The sequence below is a fragment of the Mustelus asterias genome, chromosome 13 (genome assembly GCF_964213995.1).
Source record: "Mustelus asterias chromosome 13, sMusAst1.hap1.1, whole genome shotgun sequence".
Lineage (NCBI taxonomy): Eukaryota > Metazoa > Chordata > Chondrichthyes > Carcharhiniformes > Triakidae > Mustelus > Mustelus asterias.
Window position 1 is genome coordinate 10,144,776 of NC_135813.1, and position 19,437 is coordinate 10,164,212.

At 46.0% G+C, this 19,437-nt stretch overlaps 2 protein-coding genes across 3 annotated transcripts in view; one reads left to right on the plus strand and one right to left on the minus strand.

Moving 5' to 3' along the window:
* Positions 1–2,649: 2,649 nt before the first annotated feature.
* Positions 2,650–3,906, minus strand: b3galt9 (beta-1,3-galactosyltransferase 9). Its single transcript, XM_078227552.1, has one exon. The coding sequence runs from the start codon at positions 3,904–3,906 to the stop codon at positions 2,734–2,736; it is 1,173 nt and encodes a 390-aa protein (XP_078083678.1). The 3' UTR covers positions 2,650–2,733.
* Positions 3,907–12,564: 8,658 nt separating this feature from the next.
* Positions 12,565–19,437, plus strand: part of LOC144502414 (kelch-like protein 20) — a 44,131-nt gene continuing 37,258 nt past the window's right edge. Inside the window, exon 1 of one of the 2 annotated variants that reach the window (XM_078226294.1) lies at positions 12,565–12,828. The gene's annotated coding sequence lies outside the window, so the exon portion shown is untranslated. Of the gene's footprint in view, positions 12,829–13,587; positions 13,654–19,437 lie in introns of those variants that run through there. The other variant, XM_078226293.1, reaches the window with a different exon arrangement.

The following is a 19,437-nucleotide window of genomic DNA, read 5'->3' on the forward strand; positions in this document are numbered from 1 at the left end:
GAAATCGTTGTCCCAGCTACGCCTGAGTATCTTTGTACGCTTTTGTAAAACATAACAATTGCAAACGGTCCCTTAACATTATTCTCTGCATTCTTTAGAAACAGAAGAATCAGTGATGGATGTTCCTTAAATTAAAAATAAGAGGGACTTTGTAACACCACTGCATACACGATGCTGCGAGTCACCAATGACAAAGCCTCATGTTATTTTTATTGAGCATTTATTTTACCGGTGGCACAGTGGTTAGCACTGCTGCCTCACAGTGCCAGGGACCCAGGTTCAATTCCAGCCTCAGATCACTGTCTGTGTGGAGTTTGCACATTCTCCCCGTGTCCACGTGGGATTCCTTTGGGTGCTCCGGTTTCCTCCCACAGTCCCAAAGATGTGCGGGTTAGGTTGATTGGCCATGCTAAATTGAGCCTTAGATTTTTAAAGTTTATTTATTAGTGTCACAAGTAGGCTTAACTTAACACTACAATGAAGTTGCTGTGAAAATCCCCTAGTCGCCACACTCCGGCGCCTGTTTGGGGACACTGAGGGAGAATTTAGCATGGCCAATGCATCTAACCAGCTCGCCTTTCGGACTGTGGGAGGAAACCAGAGCACCCGGAGGAAATCCATGACAACGCAGGGAGAATGGGCAGACTCCGCACAGACAGTGACTCAAGCTGGGAATTGAACCCGGGTCCCTAGAGGTAGAAGTGCCACCGTGCCGCTGTGTGAATATGTGGGGTTAAGGGTGGGATTGTTGTTGGTACAGACTCAATGGGCTGAATGGCCTCCTTCAGCACAGTAGGGATTCTATTATTAGTGATAATATATCCTAAAAATGTAGCTATTGAGAATTCTACAATACAGCATTGAAAAAGCATCATAATCACATGTTTGACCATTTTCAATTTTAAGCATGTTATTACTTGAATGGGTGTAAATTGAGAAAGGTGGATACTCAGCGAGACCTTGGTGATTCCATTCATCAATCACTGAAAGTAAGTGCACAGATGCAGCAGATACAGTTGGCCTTCATAGAGAGAGAGGATTTTAGTTTAGGGATAGGGATGTTTTACTGCAATTGTATAGGTATGGCCACACCTGGAATATTGTGTTCAGTTTTGGATGGCAGTTGAGTCATATGAGGAGAAACTAAATCGGTTAGGATTATATTCACTGCAGTTTAGAAGAGTGAGAGGGGATCTCATGGAAACTTATAACATTCTAACACATTTAGACAGAGTAGATTCAGAATGTTCCCGATGGTGGGGGAGTCCAGAACTAGGGGTCATAGTTTGAGGATAAGGGGTAAACCTTTTAGAACTGAGGTGAGGAGAAATTTCTTCACCCAGAGGGTGGTGAATGTGTGGAATTCACTCCCACAGAAAGTAGTTGAGGCCAAAATGTTGTCTGATTTCAAGAAGAAATTAGATATAGCTCTTGGGGCTAAAGGGATCAAGAAATATGGGGGGAAGGGGGGTATCAGGATATTGAATTCGATGATCAGCCATGATCATAATGAATGTTGGAGCAGGCTTGAAGGGCCGAATGGCCTACTCCTGCTTCTATGTTTTTATGTTTCTAAAGTATGAACTGTGGCAACCAACTTGTGCAAAGGAAGATCCCACAAGCAGCAACGAGTGGATAATCTATTTCTTCTGATGTTGGTTGAGGAATAAATGTTGGCCAGGACATCAGGAGAGACTTCTCTCTTTTTTGAAGTACTGTCATGAAACTTTTTCTGTCTATCTGAGAGGGCAGAGAATACCTGGGGCTTAACATAAAAGCAAAACAATGTGGCTGCTGCAATCTGAAACAAGAACAGAAAATGCTGGAAAATCTCAGCAGGTCTGACAGCATCTGTGGAGAGAGAATAGAGCCAACGTTTTGAATCTGGATGACCCTTCGTCAGAGCTGAAGACAAAGAAAATCAGATTAGGTTTATACTGTAAGGGTGGGGATTGGTGATGCAATTGACCAAGATGTCACAGACAAAAAGAGAAAGGGAATGTTAATGGTCGTGTAAGGCTGGGAATGGTGCTATTAGCGTCCCTTAAGAGATCAGAGTGTGTAAATGTCAGAGCAAAGGTGCAGAGTGTCAAAGGGCAACCTGTGACAGCTGACCCTAGTGATGTAGGCTGGGAGGTCAGGGGTGAAACAAGATGGAAAGTGAGACTTAGAAGTGGACAAATGAAACAATGGAAGAAATTAAGTTTTAAAATATATAACGGGTAGATAAAGAAATAAAAATGGATTAATAAGATAAAAAGAAATGAAATAAAATAAAATGAATTGAAACGGAGTGGAGGTGGTTTGACAGCTTATCTGAAAGGTGGCACCTCTGGCAGTGCAGCACTCCTTCAGTCTGTATTTGCACATTCCCCCCCCCCTCCCTCGTGTCTGCGTGGATTTCCTCCGGGTGCTCCAGTTTCCTCCCCCAGTCCAAAAATGTGTGGGTTAGGTTGATTGGCCATGCTAAATTGACTCTTAGTGTCAGGGAGACTAGCTAAGGTAAAAATGTGGGGTTGCGAGAATAGGGCCTGGGGGGTGGTCGGTGCAGACTTGAGATGAATGGCCTCCTTCTGCACATAGGGACTCTATAAGAACTGCGCTGGGAGTGCCAGCCAAGATTATGTGCTCAAGCCTCTGGGATGGGACTTGAACCCATAACCGTCTGACTCAGAGGTGAGAATGCTGTACCTTGAATCACAGTTTGTGGGGATTATCATTTTAATTGACATTTTATTCTGATGGAATTGCAATCTCCTCAGACTCTGCACCATGCTGAGATGTGAGCTTGTCCAGATAGGTTAACGCCTTGCACTTGATCAATCCGTAGTACATTTCTAACATAGTGCACGGCCTGCTGTCATTAATCTCTTCCCAGGCCTTGTCCAGCTCATCCTTCGTCATTCCGAAAGAACTGAAGATGAACTTGTAGCAGCAGCTATTGAACCGGATATGCTTCTCCCCAGAGAACCTGGAGCTGTGGATGGGCACCACGCCAGCTTTCTGGGCACAGATCCCGACAAAGACGTCTTCAGGCATCGAGGTCTCCATCGCCATGGAAACGACAAAAACCTTGCGGGCAACGTCCTGTGAGATGACGTAGGCAGATGCGCTGCAGAAATCGGGGTAGTACTTCCTCGAATACACACTGACTGGCACGTAGCATTTGCTCAGAGGGTCTCGGATGGGCCTAACCTGGTGGTGGACCCTCCCAATGTAAAGATCTTCCGCGTGCCTCTTCAAACTGAGCAGGTATTCCATCAAGCTTCTGTAATTGACAAAGCTCTCTTCATCAGATTTCAGAACGAATAAGACTTTTGAGCAAAACGTCACGGCCCAGCGCACGATCATGATGGTCTTCAGGACGACATTGTTGGCCGAGTCCAGGAAGGTTCCCTGAATGATGTCCCTGTGGTTTTCGTTCTCTCTGTTGATCTCCTCTTGGGTTGCCTGGGTCTGAGGGATCCCGATGGCAAATAGCGTCAACAGACCATAACCTTGCACCTGGCTCACGTTAGCCCAGGTCTTCCTGATTAGTTCCCGCCGCGTTAGGTTCTCTGCCCGGCTGGAGACGACGGCCAGGAGAAAGAGGTCACCGCCACCGGCGCAGGCCTCTGCGGGGCTGATGCGAAAATACTCGGAGGTGTTTCTTTTGACCGGGCCCATGTCCAGTTTCCTGGCCCTTTCGCGGACATCCAGCGTCTGGGCATCTGCGTAGGTGGTCGGAGAGGACTGGAGCAGATATTCCTCCACGATGTCAGCCCCAAAGAGCAAGGCGTGGAAGAGGATCACATTGAAGAGGAGGAAGCACCACTGATTCGTGCGGAGCCTGCAGAATAACAGCTGGACAAAGAAAAATACAAAGGTTTTATTTGAGGAGACGGGAAAAGACATTCGATTGACCATTCCGTTGTTTAAATAAATGCCGCTACCACGTCGCCCAATCTCATTCCTAACCAACAAAGAATCTGATGCCTGTTTATTCTGCTGACCTCAGTGCCCAACCCTGTTAAAGTTATGCCTGGGAAATGAAAACAATTAAATCTAACTTCCCTTTGTTTTAACTCCTGTCTTTTGAAACCTAAACTACACCACACCCCATGTAAAAGTCAATCTCATGTACAAGCCAATATCATGATCGCTGCCCTAACAGGGGAGGTGATGGTCTAGTGGTATTATCGCTGGACTATTAATCCAGAAACTTAGCTAATAATCTGGGGACGTGGGTTCGAATCCCGCCACGGCAGATGGTGGAATTTGAATTCAATAAAAAGTATCTGGAATTAAGAATCTACTGATGACCATGAAACCGTTGTCGATTGTTGGAAAAACCCATCTGGTTCACTAATGTCCTTCAGGGAAGGAAATCTGCCATCCTTACCTGGCCTGGCCTACGTGTGACTTCAGAGCCACAGCAACGTGGCTGATTTTCAACTGCGCTCTGAAATGGCCTCGCAAGTCATTGAGTTCAAGGGCAACTTTGGGATGGGTAATAAATGCTGGCCAGCCAGCGATGCCCATGTCCCACGAATGAATTTAAAAAAGCCAAAACTGATTTTTTAATATACTTCATGTTAAAACCAGGGACTTCAGGGATGCAAGCCCAAAAAATTCAGAAGCAAACACCGGAAACCTCCAACCTCACTCGCAGCTGAGATTCTCCGGTACCGCTGCAGTTTTGGCTGAGCGCCAAATTCTCCATTCTCATGGCAGTGGGGGGGAGGGGGGGGGTGCAGGATGAATGAAATGGGAGAATCCCACCCAATGTATAATGATTCGATTTCATTTTGCAAATGTATTACAACTAATGAAAATGAGTGCCGTTAAATGAATGCTTAAAACATTTGTGTGTTTAAATTTGGTTTCTATTTACTTAAGTTATTAAATTGATCAGATTATGACTGGTAATTAAAATGAATTGTTTTGTGTTGGCGTTTTTTACTTTATTCCATTCGTGATGGTCTGTCTTGGATCTCACTTGTGCCCAAATTAACCAACATGGTAACCACCATCCAAACTCATGACCACTTCCATCTAGAAGGACAAGAGCAGCAGATACATGGGAACACCACCACCTGCAAGTTCCCCTCCAAGCCTCTCACCATCCTGACTTGGAAATGTATCGCCGTTCCTTCGCAGTCGCTGGGTCAAAATCCTGGAATTCCCTCCCTAACGGCATTGTGGGTCAACCCACAGCACGTGGACTGCAGCGATTCAAGAAGGCAGCTCACCACCACCTTCTCAAGGGCAACTAGGGATGGACAATAAATGCTGGCCAGCCAGCGACACCCATGTCCCACGAATCAATAAATAAATAACCCCCTCAAAAATATTACTCATGTAAAAGTTGACCCGTGAACTTTGGCCTGAGAAAATTGGTCTGAAAATTTTGACTTTTTCACATGTATTTACGGTAATATATCTGGATGTATATTACGGTAATATATCTGGATCATCCCTGCCAATAATCCACATCGCTTTGCAAACCTCCAACACTCTTTGAAAGGAGGATGCTCTAATTTACTTCAATTGGGGGCTAAAGGGATCGAGGGATATGGGGGGAAGGTGGAATGTTGATTTTGATGATCAGCCATGATCAAAATGAATGGCGGAACAGGTTCGAAGGGCCGAATGGCCTACACCTGCTCCTAGTTTCTATGTCTCTACATTTCTATGTTACCCATGATTTCTCTCACCTTCTTTCGATTTTCACCATCTCAGGAACATGGGTAACCCTTCAAAGAAAATATGGTGGGCTGAAGGGCCTCTTGTTGTCCTGCAAAACTGACTCCATGGTTTTAACGTTTCAATTCTATTTCAGTGCCACCGACTATTGGAGATTTTTTATTCGAGCTTCCCATCACCGCCACCCCGCTTCCCCTCTCTCTCGGAGGCAGCCACCATGGGCCGCCTCCCTTTTTTCAGTCTTCTCACTTCATAATTTAAGAGAAAGTGGAAGGCTAAAAGGGCTCTGTCTTCCTGGGGAAAACTATCTGGCAAACATTTGCCTCAAAGGGCAGGATTTTCCCGCCATGCTTGTCCCGAAACTGGAAAATCCTGCCCGAGGTCAATGGAGCTTTCTATGGTCTGCTCCTCACCCGCTACGATTCCTGTGGCGAGTGGAACAGAAAAATTCACCCCAAAATGTATTGCTGCATCATCTGTACAAGACATGATTGTAACATGTCACCACAGGAAAGGGATGGTCGAATACCTGTTTTCAATGTTGACCACAGTCATTTCATCAAACTGTTCATTGTTTTAGTTTATTTATTAGTATCACAAGTAGGCTTACGTTAACACTGCAATTAAGTTACTGTGAAAATCCCCTAGTCGCCACACTCCGGCCCCTGTTCGGGTACACTGAAGGAGAATTTAGCATGGCCAATGCACCCTAACCAACACGTCTTTCAGACTGTGGGAGGAACCCGGGGCACCTGGAGGAAACCCACACAGACACGGGGAGAACGTGCAGACTCCGCACAGACAGTGACCCAAGCTGGGAATCGAACCTGGGTCCCTGACGCTGTGAGGCAGCAGTGCTAACCACTGTGCCACGGTGCCACCCAACGTATGTTAACATTACCAAAAGTGGTACCATTCTATAACCCGACATGCTAATGAAGACACACATCAAGAAGTAGAAAGTTGCGCCACATACAGAGTCCAAACTTCCCCTGCTGAAATTTACAATTTATTTTTGAAAGTGGAGGCACCACCTTCTTAAAAGATGTTTCAAAACCCTCGTATATTTGGGGATTGAAGGAGAAAACTAAGAGGCGTTCATTATTTTCCATCATCACTTCATGAGCCTTTCAGCCAATTTCATGGATATACTTTTCTTGTTGCAGTGAGCAATATAATCATGAGGTGCTGGGCCCTAACAGCAATCTGGTGCAGATGCAATGCACTTCCTAATGATGCTGTAAGTCTCTCTGGTTCAAATGTCTCCAATAGACAAACTGAACCTTTATTACGCAAAAATACAGTGGTTAGCACTGCTGCCTCTCAGCGCCAAGGACTCGGTTTCAATTCCCGCATTGGGTCACCGTCTGCGTAGAGTTTGCACATTCTCCCCGTGTCTGCATGGGTTTCCTCTGGATGCTCCGATTTCCGCCCACAATCCAATGGTGTGGGGGTAAGGTGGATTGGCCACGCTCAATTCTCCTTCAGTGTACCCTAATAGGCGCCAGAGTATGTGGCGACTAGGGGATTTTCACAGCAACTTCACTGCAGCGTCAATGTAAGCCTACTTGCAACACTAATAAACACACTAAAACTTAAAATGTACAGTTACTCAATTAGTAAGACTCAATAGGTTTATGTTTAAATGTTGCAAAGCTGACAAGATAATGTTTTTTGTTACTGACCTGTCCCATTAGCACGGTGTAACTTAGAAGTTGCTTAATACTTTCGCACTTGTTGGTAAAATGTTGTAACACGCTTACCTGCATGGTTAGCTGAAGCAGGTTCTAGATGGATAAATCCTCAACGAGGTACAGGTTACCTGGTCTTATTGCTCCCAGACTGTGACAAACTCCACTCTGAAATTTCAAAATGGAGGAAGATACTGTTTGGTTAATTTAATTCCCTTGTCAGGAGGATGCGCTCACAGACGGTAATCCAATCGCTTCTCATAGATCAAATACCTGGGAAAGGGAACACAAAGCAGGTAAACACCGATGGACAACATTTCACTCACGTTAGATTTTGTCCCCTTGCAGACTTTTCGTTTTTATCGTTTTGCTAGCTTGCCTGAATTTGTGTAACATTAAACAAATTACAACGTACATTTATCTGCTAAGTACTTGTCCCTTCCCTACACCGATTGTGTGTTTCTGAAAGTAAACTTGCACTAGGTGAATTATTTAGTACCAAAGACACTGTGGGTAACGTTGAATATCAAATAGCAGCGCAACAGAGACAAGTTAATTAGATAGAAATCGATAGTGCTTCAGGACTCCCTGAGCAAAAGAAATAATATGTACAACAAATGGATTTCAGTGAAATGACCATGTTTACAGCATCGTAGAATATATAACACAGGGAAGGTATATATCAACGAGTGTTAAATATAAATCATAACTTCAATGCTTGTTAAGCCTTCATTGCCGGTGTCTGAGGCAAATAGGAAACCTCTGTCTTTGTTTGAACTGGTTTAATTTCGAATAAAAGAAATAACCTTAATGGAGACCATAGAATCCCAACAGTGCAGAAGGAGGCCATTCAGTCCATCGAGTCTGCACCAACCACAATCCCACCCAGGCCCTATTCCCGTAACCCCACATATTTACCCTGCTAATTCCCCTGACACTAGGGTCAATTTGGCATGGCCAATCCACGCAATCCGCACATCTTTGGGCTGTGGGAGGAAACCCATGCAGACACGAGGGGAACGTGCAAACTCTACACAGACATTGACCCGAGGCTGGAGTTGAAGCCGGATCCCTGGTGCTGTGAGGCAGCAATACCAACCACTGTGCCACCCCTGCCGCCTCTTTCATTGTATTGCAAAAGTTCCTGTTTCATTATTTTACAAAATGAAAGATATTTTCTGACATGAAACTGACATAAAACTAACAATTGAAAAAAGCTTTAGATCTACAAAGGGCTGTGAATGTAGCCCATTCCACCACGCAAACCAGTCTCCCACCCATTGACTCCATCTGCACTTCCTGCTGCCTCAGCAATTGAAAAAAGCTTTAGATATTTTCCTGCAGGAATATTGAATTCTACAGTATCGGGTCCCCAGCAAATACTCAAGACCCAGTTTGATGTGACTAATTGTTCAACAGGGTATCGTCCCTTTCATTCCCAATGATAGATTGCACCATCGCCAAAAGCTTCTTATCCGCACAATACAATGTTCTTCTGTTGATTATGGTCCTGATGTGAATTAGGTTGTGTGAGTGAACTGAACGCACGTAATAATGTGCAGCATCTCATGCTGAAGATCTACGAAAGAGGTCTATAGAAAAGCACCAATTCATTATCTCACTGTGTTATTTCTCTTCTGTATACTTTTCATTAATAAATAAATATGAATAGATAGCTTAGCCTGTACGGTGTGGTTTGATGATACTGAAATTGTGGCCTCCTGAGTCCACTGGGTCCTTGACTTCCTAACCCACAGACCGCAAGCAGTAAGGATAGGCAGCGACACTTCCTCCACAATTATCCTCAACACCAGTGTCCCGCAAGGCTGTGTCCTCAGCCCCTTACTATATTCCTTATACACTTATGACTGTGTGGCTAAATTCCTCTCCAATTCCATTTTCAAGTTTGGTGATGACACCACTGTAGTGGGTCAGATCTCAAACAATGACGAGACAGAGTACAGGAAAGAGATGGAGAATCTGATGAACTGGTGTGATGACAATAATCTCTCCCTCAATGTCAGTAAAATGAAGGAGATAGTCATCGAGTTCAGGAAGCGTGGTGGAGGACATGCCCCTGTCTACATCAAATGGGATGAAGTGGGGATAGTCAAGAGCTTCAGGTTTTTAGATGTTCAGATCAGCAACAACCTCTCCTGGGCCCTTCATACTGATGCTATAGTTAAGGAAGCCCACCAACGTCTATACCTTCTCAGGAGGCTAAGGAAATTTGGCATGTCTGCTATGAGTCTCACCAATTTTTACAGATGCACCACAAAAAGCTTCCTTTTCGGATGTATCACAACTTGGTATGATTCCTGCTCTGACCAAGACCGCAAGAAACTACAAAGGGCTATGAATGTAGCCCATTCCATCACGCAAACCAGCCTACCATCCATTGATTCCATCTGCACTTCCTGCTGCCTCAGAAAAACAGGCAGCATAATCAAGGACCCCACACACCCCGGACAATCTCTTTTCCACCTTCTTCTGTTTGGAAAAAGGTATAAAAGTTTGTGATCCTGTTCCAACCAACTCAAGAACAGCTTCTTCCCTGCTGCCATCAGACTTTTGAATGGACCTTCACTTATCTTAAATTGATCTTTCTATGACTGTAACATTATATTCTGCACCCTCTTCTTTCTTTCTCTATGAACAGTATGCTTTGTCTGTATAGCGTGCAAGGTGCAAGAAACAATACCTTTCCCTGTATCCCAATACGTGTGACAATAATAAATTAAATCAAATCAAATTTGTATAAAATGTATTTATACAGAATGTAGTGTTACAGTCATAGCTAGGGTATCGAGAAAGATCAACTTAATGCAAGGTAGGCTCATTCAAAAGTCTGATAGCAGCAGGGAAGAAGCTGTTCTTGAGTCAGTTGGTATGTGATCTCAAACTTTTGTATCTTTTTCCCGATGGAAGAAGATGGAAGAGAGAATGCCCGGAGTGCGTGAAGTCCTTGATTATGCTGGCTGCTTTTCCGAGGCAGCAGGAAGTGTAGACAGTGTCAATGGATGGGAGGCTGGTTTGAGTGATGGATTGGGCTTCATTCATGACCCTTTGTAGTTTCTTGCGGTCTTGGGCAGAGCAGGAGCCATATCAACCTGTGATAAAACCAGAAAGAATGCTTTCTATGGCATGTCTGTAAAGGTTAATGAGAGTTGTAGCTGACGTGCCAAATTTCCTCAGTCTCCTGAGAAAGTAGAGGCATTGGTGGGCTTTCTTACCTATAGCGTCAGCATGGAGGGACCAGGTCAGGTTGTTGATGATTTGGACACCTTAAAACCTGAAGCTCTCAATTATTTCTACATCGTCCCCATTGGTGTAGACAGGAGTGTGTTCTCCACTATGCTTCCTGAAGTTGATGACTATCTCCTTCGTTTTGATGACATTGAGGGAGAGATTATTGTCGTCGTTTGGCATGCATAATCCTAAAATATCTCTGCCCAGGGGAAACCCCTCCCCCGGGGGTAATTCCCCACTCTGAGTCCTGATTGATCACCCAGGCTACGTGACCCTTACTCTGCTGTTTACCCTGAAAGGGACAATCACCACACTTGCTCTTCCTGATATACATTAATAAGCTAGATCTTGGTGTGCAGGGGGCAGTTTCAAAGTTTGCGGATGGCACAAAACTTGGAAGAATTGCAAACTGTGAAGAGGATAGTATAAAACTTTGACAGGACATAAACAAGTTGGTGGAGTGGGCAGATAGATGGCAGATGAAGTTCAATGCGGAGAAGTGTCAGTTGATGCATTTTGGTACGGAGAACATGGAGAGACAATATAAAATAATGGGTAAAATTCTTAAAGTGGAGTGCAGGAACAGAGGGACCTGGGTGTGTATGTGCATGGATCATTAAAAGTTTCAGGGCAGGTAGAGAGAGGAGTTAATAAAACAGAGAGCAATAATCTGGGCTTTATTAATAAGGGCATAGAGTACAAAAGCAAGGAGGTAATGCTGAACTTATACAAGACACTAATTAGTTAGACCTTAGCTGAAGTATTGTCTACAGTTCTTACAGGTGGCACTGTGGTTAGCACTGCTGTCTCACAGCACCAGGGACCCGGGTTCATTTCCGGCTCGGGTCACTGTCTGTGTGGAGTTTGCACATTCTCCCCGTGTCTGCGGGTTAGGTGGATTGGCCATGCTAAATTAACCCGAGTGTCAGGGGGACGAGCTAGGGTAAATACAGGGGGGGGGGGGGGGGGCGGTTACGGGGGTAGGATTGTTGTCATTGCAGGCTCGATGGGCTGAATGGCCTCTTCCTGCACTGTAGAGATTCTATGATCCTGTCAGGATGCTGTCAGTGGGAATGATTAGCTCTGTTGGTTCAGGGGTTGTGATGAGGGGGTGGAGCCTGGGCTGGCTGATTGACAGATCCAACATCTTATCAAAACACAACTTTGGGATTGACAGATGAGTATCATAGAAACCCTACAACGCAGAAAGAGGCCATTGGGCCCATCGAGCCTGCACCGACCACAATCCCTACCCCAGCCCACTAATCCCTCCAATCTACACATCTCAGGACACAAAGGGGCAATTTTAGCACAGTCAATGCACCTAACTCACACACCTTTGGACTATGGGAGGAAACCAGAGCACCCGGAGTAAACCCACACAGACACGGGGAGAACATGCAAACTCTGCACAGACAGTGACCCAAGCCGGGAATCGAACCCAGGTCCCTGGTGCTATGAGGCAGCAGTGCTAACCCACTGGGCCACCCAGGACTCTGACATTCTAGTAGAATGAGGTACTGAGAGTTATTAGAAGCTTCGGGGATGAGATAGAGGGGGCGGGTCCTAGTCAGAATGATTGACAGATGAGCAACCTATCATGAAGCGGTACTGGGATGGATTAGAGCCAATGAGAATGAGGTTGTAAGGCGGGACGCGTTGGGAATGATTGGCGGACACGCATCCTATCAGAACGCGGCACTGGGATTTATTGCAGCCAATGGGGATGAGATGGGGGCGGGACTTAGTTAGAGTGTGACTGACAGCTGACTGTCCTATCAGGATGTAGCATGCTGACAGACTAGAGCCAATGGAAATGAGGCAATAAGGCGGGACTCCGTTGGGGGTGATTGGCAGGGGAACATCCTATCAGGACGCGGTACGGGGATGGATTGCAGCCAATGGGGACGGTCGAGGGGGGCGGGCTTTAGCGGTGGGCGCGGGCGGGTTGGGATGGGGTTGCTCGCTGGCCGGAGTCGGAGCGGGAGTGGCCGGCATGGGGACTGTCCCACCGTGGGGGAATAGCGCAGGCGGTGAGGGAGAGATCCCCACGGCTCTGGGTCTGAGGAGTTAGTGAGGCGGGTTTGTTTTTTTTGTGAGGCGGTGATGGAGGAGCGGGATGTCCCCGGGCCGCTGCCTCGGGGCCGGGTGCTGGTGCTGAGCCGCTGAGGAGGGTCTGTGTCCGGCCTCAGGCCACCTTCTGGTGAGTTCCATTGGCCTCAGGATGGCTGCCTTGTGTCTATATTGTTTGAGGTGGAGAAAAAGAATGGAATAAATACTTGTCAGGGAGGGGGGAATTGAGGAGAGTGCGCTAATCAGCTCCATGGAAAGGGCTAGAACAGACACGATGGGCCGAATGGACCCCTGTGTTCAATATTCTATTGGGGATTTGCTTTTTTTTGTTATATTTATTAGTGTCACAAGTAAGGCTTACATTAACACTGCAGTGAAGTTACTGTGAAAATCCCCTAATCGCCACACCCCGCTGCCTGCTCGGGTACACTGAGGGAGAATTTAGCACGGCCAATGCACCCTAACCAGCACCTCTTTCGGACTGTGGGAGGAAACCCACGCAGACACGGGGAGAACGTGCAAACTCCACACAGACAGTGACCCAAGCTGGGAATCGAACCTGTGTCCCTGGCGCTGTGAGGCAGCGGCGCTAACCACTGTGCCACCGCACCGATGTAATAAATAACTTCTGAACAATTTTTATTCTCAGTCTGGATGTGGGTTGACAATTTCTCTCTCCCACACGAAAAACATACTGTGAAAAGGATTGTCAATTTTGAGAACAGGGCTCCTCCTGCACTGTAGTGATTCTATGATAATCTTAGTCAAAGCAGCAGGCCTGACAGCATCTGTGGAGAGGGAACTAACATTTTGAGTCGGGATGACCCTTTGTCAAAGCTGGCCAGCTCCAACAAAGACTCAATGTTGACTCCGTTTCTCTCTCTCCACGGATGCTGTCAGACCTGCTGAGATTTTCCAGCATTTTCTGCTTTTGTTTCAGATTCCAGCATCTGCGGTAATTTTCTTTTAGAATTTCTCTCTCCCTCTGATTTTATTCACAGTAGTTAGCACTGCTGCCTCACAGTGCCAGGGACCTGGGTTCAGTTCCCAGTTTGGGTCATTGTCTGTGTGGAGCCTGCATGTTCATAGAAATCATAGAAACCCTACAGAGCAGAAGGAGGCCATTCGGCCCATCGAGTCTGCACCGACCACAATCCCACCCAGGCCCTATTCCCCTATCCCCACATATTTACCCACTAATCCCTCTAACCTACTTCTCGCCATGTCGGCGAGGGTTTGATCCGATTTCCTCCCACAGTCCAAAAGATGTGCTGGTTAGGTGTATTGGCCATGGTAAATGTGTGGAGTTATGGGATTAGGGCAGGGAACAAACAGGGTCTGGGTAAGATGCTCTGTCAGAGAGTCGGTGCATACTCAATGGGCTGAATGGCCTTCTGCACTGTAGGAATTCTATGGACGGGAGTTTCTGGCCACACTCGCCTCAAAACTGGAAAATCCCGCCTGAGGTCAGTGGATCTTTGCATGGTCCATCCCACGTCTGCTATAATTCCTGTGATGGGCGGGATGGGAAAATCCCCCCCCTATGATTCAATGAATAGCGTTGAGATGCGTGTAAGGTGTTATTTCCAACATTTTCTGCTTTTGTTTCAGATTCCAGCGTAAGTGGTAATTTGCTTTTAAAAATTCTCTCTTTGCTTTTATTCACGGTGGCACAGTGGTTAGCACTGCTGCCTCACAGTGCCAGGGACCTGGGTTCGATTCCCGGCTTGGGTCACTGTCTGTGCGGAGTTTGCATGTTCTCCCTGTGTCTGCGTGGGTTTCCTCCGGGTGCTCTGGTTTCCCCTCTTAGTCTGAAAGACGTGCTGGTTAGGTGCATTGGTCGTCCTAAATTCTCCCTCCGTGTACCCGAACAAGCGCTGGAGTGTGGCGACTAGGGGATTTTCACAGAAACTTCATTGCAGTGTTAATGCAAGCCTACCATAACACTAATTAACACTAATAAATAAAATTACACTATTCTCTTCTCCCTGTACACATTGCTGTAAGGGCACTGACCAGGAATGTCAACTCTTTTTTTCACACTCCACAGATATGCTGTCTGACCTACTGAGTGTTTGCAGCATTTTCTCTCTTTATCCTACCCCCCAGGCAGGGAACTCTCCAGACAAGCTGCTCCGTGTCAGTGAGAATCTCTGCTCTCATACTTACTCCCCTCGTGTGATGCCAGTCACACTTTGGTATGTGTATAGTTCCAGAAAGGAAAGTACATTTTGAAAAGCAGTGATATAATTTGGTTTAATGGAGCTTGTGTCCAAACCTTTTGGTGCCTTCATGTTTTGCACACACATGTGTCATGTAACTCAACATAGGATTCCTACAGTGCAGAAGGAGTCCATTCGACCCATCGAGTCTGCACCGACTCTCTGAAAGAGCAACTTAACCAGGCCTACCCCATAACCCCACACATTTACCGAGGCCATTGCACTTAATCTGCACATCATTGGACACTGAGGGACAATTTAGCATGGCCAATCCACCTAACTTACATATCTTTGGACTGTGGGAGGAAACCGGAGCACCTGGAGGAAACCCACGCAGACACGGGGAGAACATGCAAACTCCACACAGTTACCCAAGGCCAGAATCAAACCCGGGTCCCTGGCGCTGTGAGGCAGCAGTGCTAACCACCATGCCGCCCCAGGATCTTATGGTCCTGCCGTTATCAACGGAGTTTCCTGTTGAATGTACCACTTGCCACTGAGAAACTGCAGACGGGGTGTGAAAGCTATTGAGCGTCTATCCTGGTAGCTGAGCAGCCTGTTGTTGCCTTTATTTGGCCAGGCAGTCGGATCGGAACAGGTTGGTTCCCTCCAAAGGGGGAAGTGAATGTGATATAGGAGCAGGATCGTAAAATAGAAACGTTGATATTAAAAGTGTAGCGTGGAAAACCTGGATAATAGACTTCCTGGGTTCCGCTGTTCTTTGACCATTGACGGGAATAGTGTGAGCAAATGATTAGGCTTTGTGTCCAGTGTGTTTAAATAGCCTGCCAAGGCTGCTTGGGCTTACATGGGGCGCCACGGTGGTTAGCACTGCAGCCTCACAGCGCCAGGGACCCGGGTTCGATTCCCGGCATGGGTCACTGTCTGTGTGGAGTTTGCACGTTCTCCACGTGTCTGCGTGGGTTTCCTCCGGGTGCTCCGGTTTCCTCCCACAGTCCGAAAGACGCGCTGGTTAGGTGCAATGACCCGAACAAGCGCCGAAGTGTGGCGACTAGGAGAATTTCGCAGTAACTTCATTGCAGTGTTAATGTAAGCCTTGTGACTAATAACTAAACTTTAAATGTAAGGAACAATCAGAGTGGGACCAGCAAGTGAATGTCGACAACTTCAGGTCAAGTGAAACTCTACTCTTTCCTCCTTGGTAAGGCACTTTGTCCACGATATCTCCTTTATAACGAACTAATAAAAATGAGCAAGCTGGTGTTTCTAGAACCATAGAATCTGGAAGGAAGCCATTCAGCCCATCGAGTCTGTACCGACTTTCCAACAGAGCATCCCACCCAGGCCCACTCCCCCACCCTATCCCTGTAACCCCACGCATTTACAATGACTAATTTCCCCTAACCTACACATCTTGGGACACTAAGGAGCAATTTAACATGGTCAATCCGTCTAACCTGCTCATCTTTGGATGTTCTGTAGGGCTTGGCCAGTAATCATGAGAGACTAGATATTAGAAAACATTTTGCCAAACCCATGCCACTTTAGCTGAACACAGATTTGTTTGTATGTGATCCTTCAAAATATGATGTGGACATGCCGGCGTTGGACTGGGTAAACACAGTAAGCAATCTCACAACACCAGGTTAAAGTCCAACAGGTTTATTTGGTAGCACAAGCCACAAGCTTTCGGAGCACTGCTCCTTCATTAGGTGAGTGAGAGTTCTGTTCACAAACAGGGCATATATAGACACAAACTCAATTTACAAGATAATGGTTGGAATGCGAACGTACTTGGAATGCATTCCAAACATCGTCTTGTAAATTGAGTTTGTATCTATATAATGCCCTGTTTTGGAACAGAACTCCCACTCACCTGATGGAGGGGCAGCTCTCTGAAAGCTCGTGGCTTGTGCTACCAAATGAACCTGTTGGACTTTAACCTGGTGTTGTGAGACTTCTTACTATCCTTCAAAAATATACAAGCAAGCAGGGAGTTTTCAGAGATTTTAGAGACTATTTTTCAAATGTTAAGTTAATCTTTTTTGCCTGGGTGCTCAGAAGTGGATTTGGAGCTAGATCTGGACTTTCCAGGGTATTTGATGTATTTAGGCCTTTTTTTTGTGGGTGAAATTTTATACTTGACAACATGAGCATCGAACTCTCCCTATTGGGATGAGCAGTGCATTTATGAGTAGAGCTGTTGTTTATTTGGATGCATAACGCACAAGCTAATCAGAGCATGTAGAATCGGGTGACAAAAAGCAGTAGGTGCTGGAAAAACTCAGCATCAACATCAATGGAAAGAGAAAGAGTTAATGTTTCGAATGCAATATAACTCCTCTGTATCGGAACTGAGGACGGGGAGGAATGTGATGGTTTTCAAAAGACTGGAAGGACAGGTGAAGCCAAAGAGATGGCCAGGGATAGGTTAGAGGGCGGGGCAGATTAAATGACAAAGATGTCATGGAACACACGGCAAAGAGAATGATAATGATAGTACTGAAGTCCCAAATCATTGTTCCAGAGTAGGTGTTGATAGCAGATTCTACTATTAGCCTATCCCTGATCTCTCTTGCTGCACACGCATGCCTCAGGTGACTGTGGAGTTTGCACGTTCTCCCTGGGTTTCCTCCGGGTGCTCCGGTTTCTTCCCACAGTCCAACGATATACAGGTTAGGTGGATTGGCCAAGGTAAATTGCAGCTTAGTGTCCAAAGAGGTTTAGGTTAGAGAGGTTACCAGGATGGGGGGGGGCTGAACCTGGGGAAGATGTTGTGTCAGAGAGTTGGTGCAGATTTGATGGGCCGAATGGCCTCCTTCTCCACTGTAGGGACTCAATGAAGAGTTACGTTGGACTCAATGTTGACTCTGCTTCTCACTTCAGACGCCCTGACTTTTCCAGTACTTTCTATTTTTAATTTGGATCGCCAAGATCCATGGTATTTTCCTCTGATTTCAGAATGAGAAGCATTTGTCTTCAAAAGCGGAGTAAGCGTTAAGCATAGCTGCTCAGGCTGGGTCAAAAGATAGGAAGTGGTGTTTCATGAGAGTCGATACTGCGACACCTGTTGTTCAAAGTTTATAGAAATGTATACTTTGGAATCCGATGTACAGCTTCAGAATTTGCAGATGTAGTGAGCACTGAGAAAGATAGGAGAACAGGAATGTAATTGGCAAATGATTTTCAACATAGACAAACATACGATGTTGGTATTTTAATGCGGAGATTAAGGGAGGCCGAATCTGCTTCAATAATACCTCAGAATGGAGAGGGGAGAAGAGGGATCCAGGGGCAAAACGCCAACAGGAGTGTCATGAGGCCTTTTATTTTTAAGGTGAAGAAACCAAGCACTGGAGTCCAGTCTAGAGGGATGGGATTAAAAAGCAGACAAGTTAAACCCGCATCAGATCTTGGTTAGATTAAATACTGTACATCGCTCCGCTTCCCATATTATAAATAGCATCTAGAGACACTGAAGGAAGTGTGAAAATATTCTCAAGGTTAATACTAGAACTGATATCAGAACAAGCTATCACATTTTCCAGAGAGGGTTGAGGGGTGACTTCATAGAGGTCTTTGAATATTGAGAATTAGGATAAGCTAGAGAAGATATTTCCACGAGGGAAAGGTCCAAACTCGTGGCTATAAGAATAAGATAATATCCTAATAAATCCAATGGGAAATTCGAGGAACAACCTCTTTACCCAGAGGGTGGTGAGAATATGGTGTGGAACTCACTACCACAGGGAGTCATGATGTGGAGATGCCGGCGTTGGACTGGGGTGGGCACAACAAGAAGTCTCTCAGCACCAGGTTAAAGTCCACAGGGAGTAGTTGAGGTGAAAACATAGATACATTTAAGGGTGAAGCTGGGTAAACAAGGGGAGAGGGAAAGAAATGGGGGCGAGGAGGCTCACATGGAGCATAGATTGAGTTTGATATAGATTGATATTGGTATCTGTGCTGGAGATTCTGTGCAGATGGGTGTCTGGCTTACTGCAGTAACCATAGAATCCCTGCAGTGTAGAAGGAGGCCATTTGGCACATCGAGTCTGTACCAATCACAATCCCACCCAGGCCCTATCCGCATAACCCCATGTATTTACCCTAGCTAATCCCCCTGACACTAGGGGGCAATGTGGCATGGTCATTCCAGCTAACTTGCACATCTTTGGACTGTGGGAGGAAACCCATGCAGACACGGCAGACTCCACATAGACAATGACCCAAGCCAGGAATTGAACCCAGGTCCCTGGCAGCCATGAGGCTGCGGTGCTAACCACTGTGCCACCGTGCTGCCCAATAAGAACATAACTAGGAGCAGGAGTAGGCCATCTGGTCCCTCGAGCCTGCTCCGCCATTCAATGTCATGGCTGATCTTTTCGTGGACTCAGCTCCACTTACCTGCCCACTCACCATAATCCTTAATTCTTTTACTGTTCAAAAATTTATTTATCCTTGCCTTAAAAACATTCAATGAGGTAGCCTCAACTGCTTCACTGGGCAGGGAATTCCACAGATTCACAACCCTTTGTGTGAAGACGTTCCTCCTC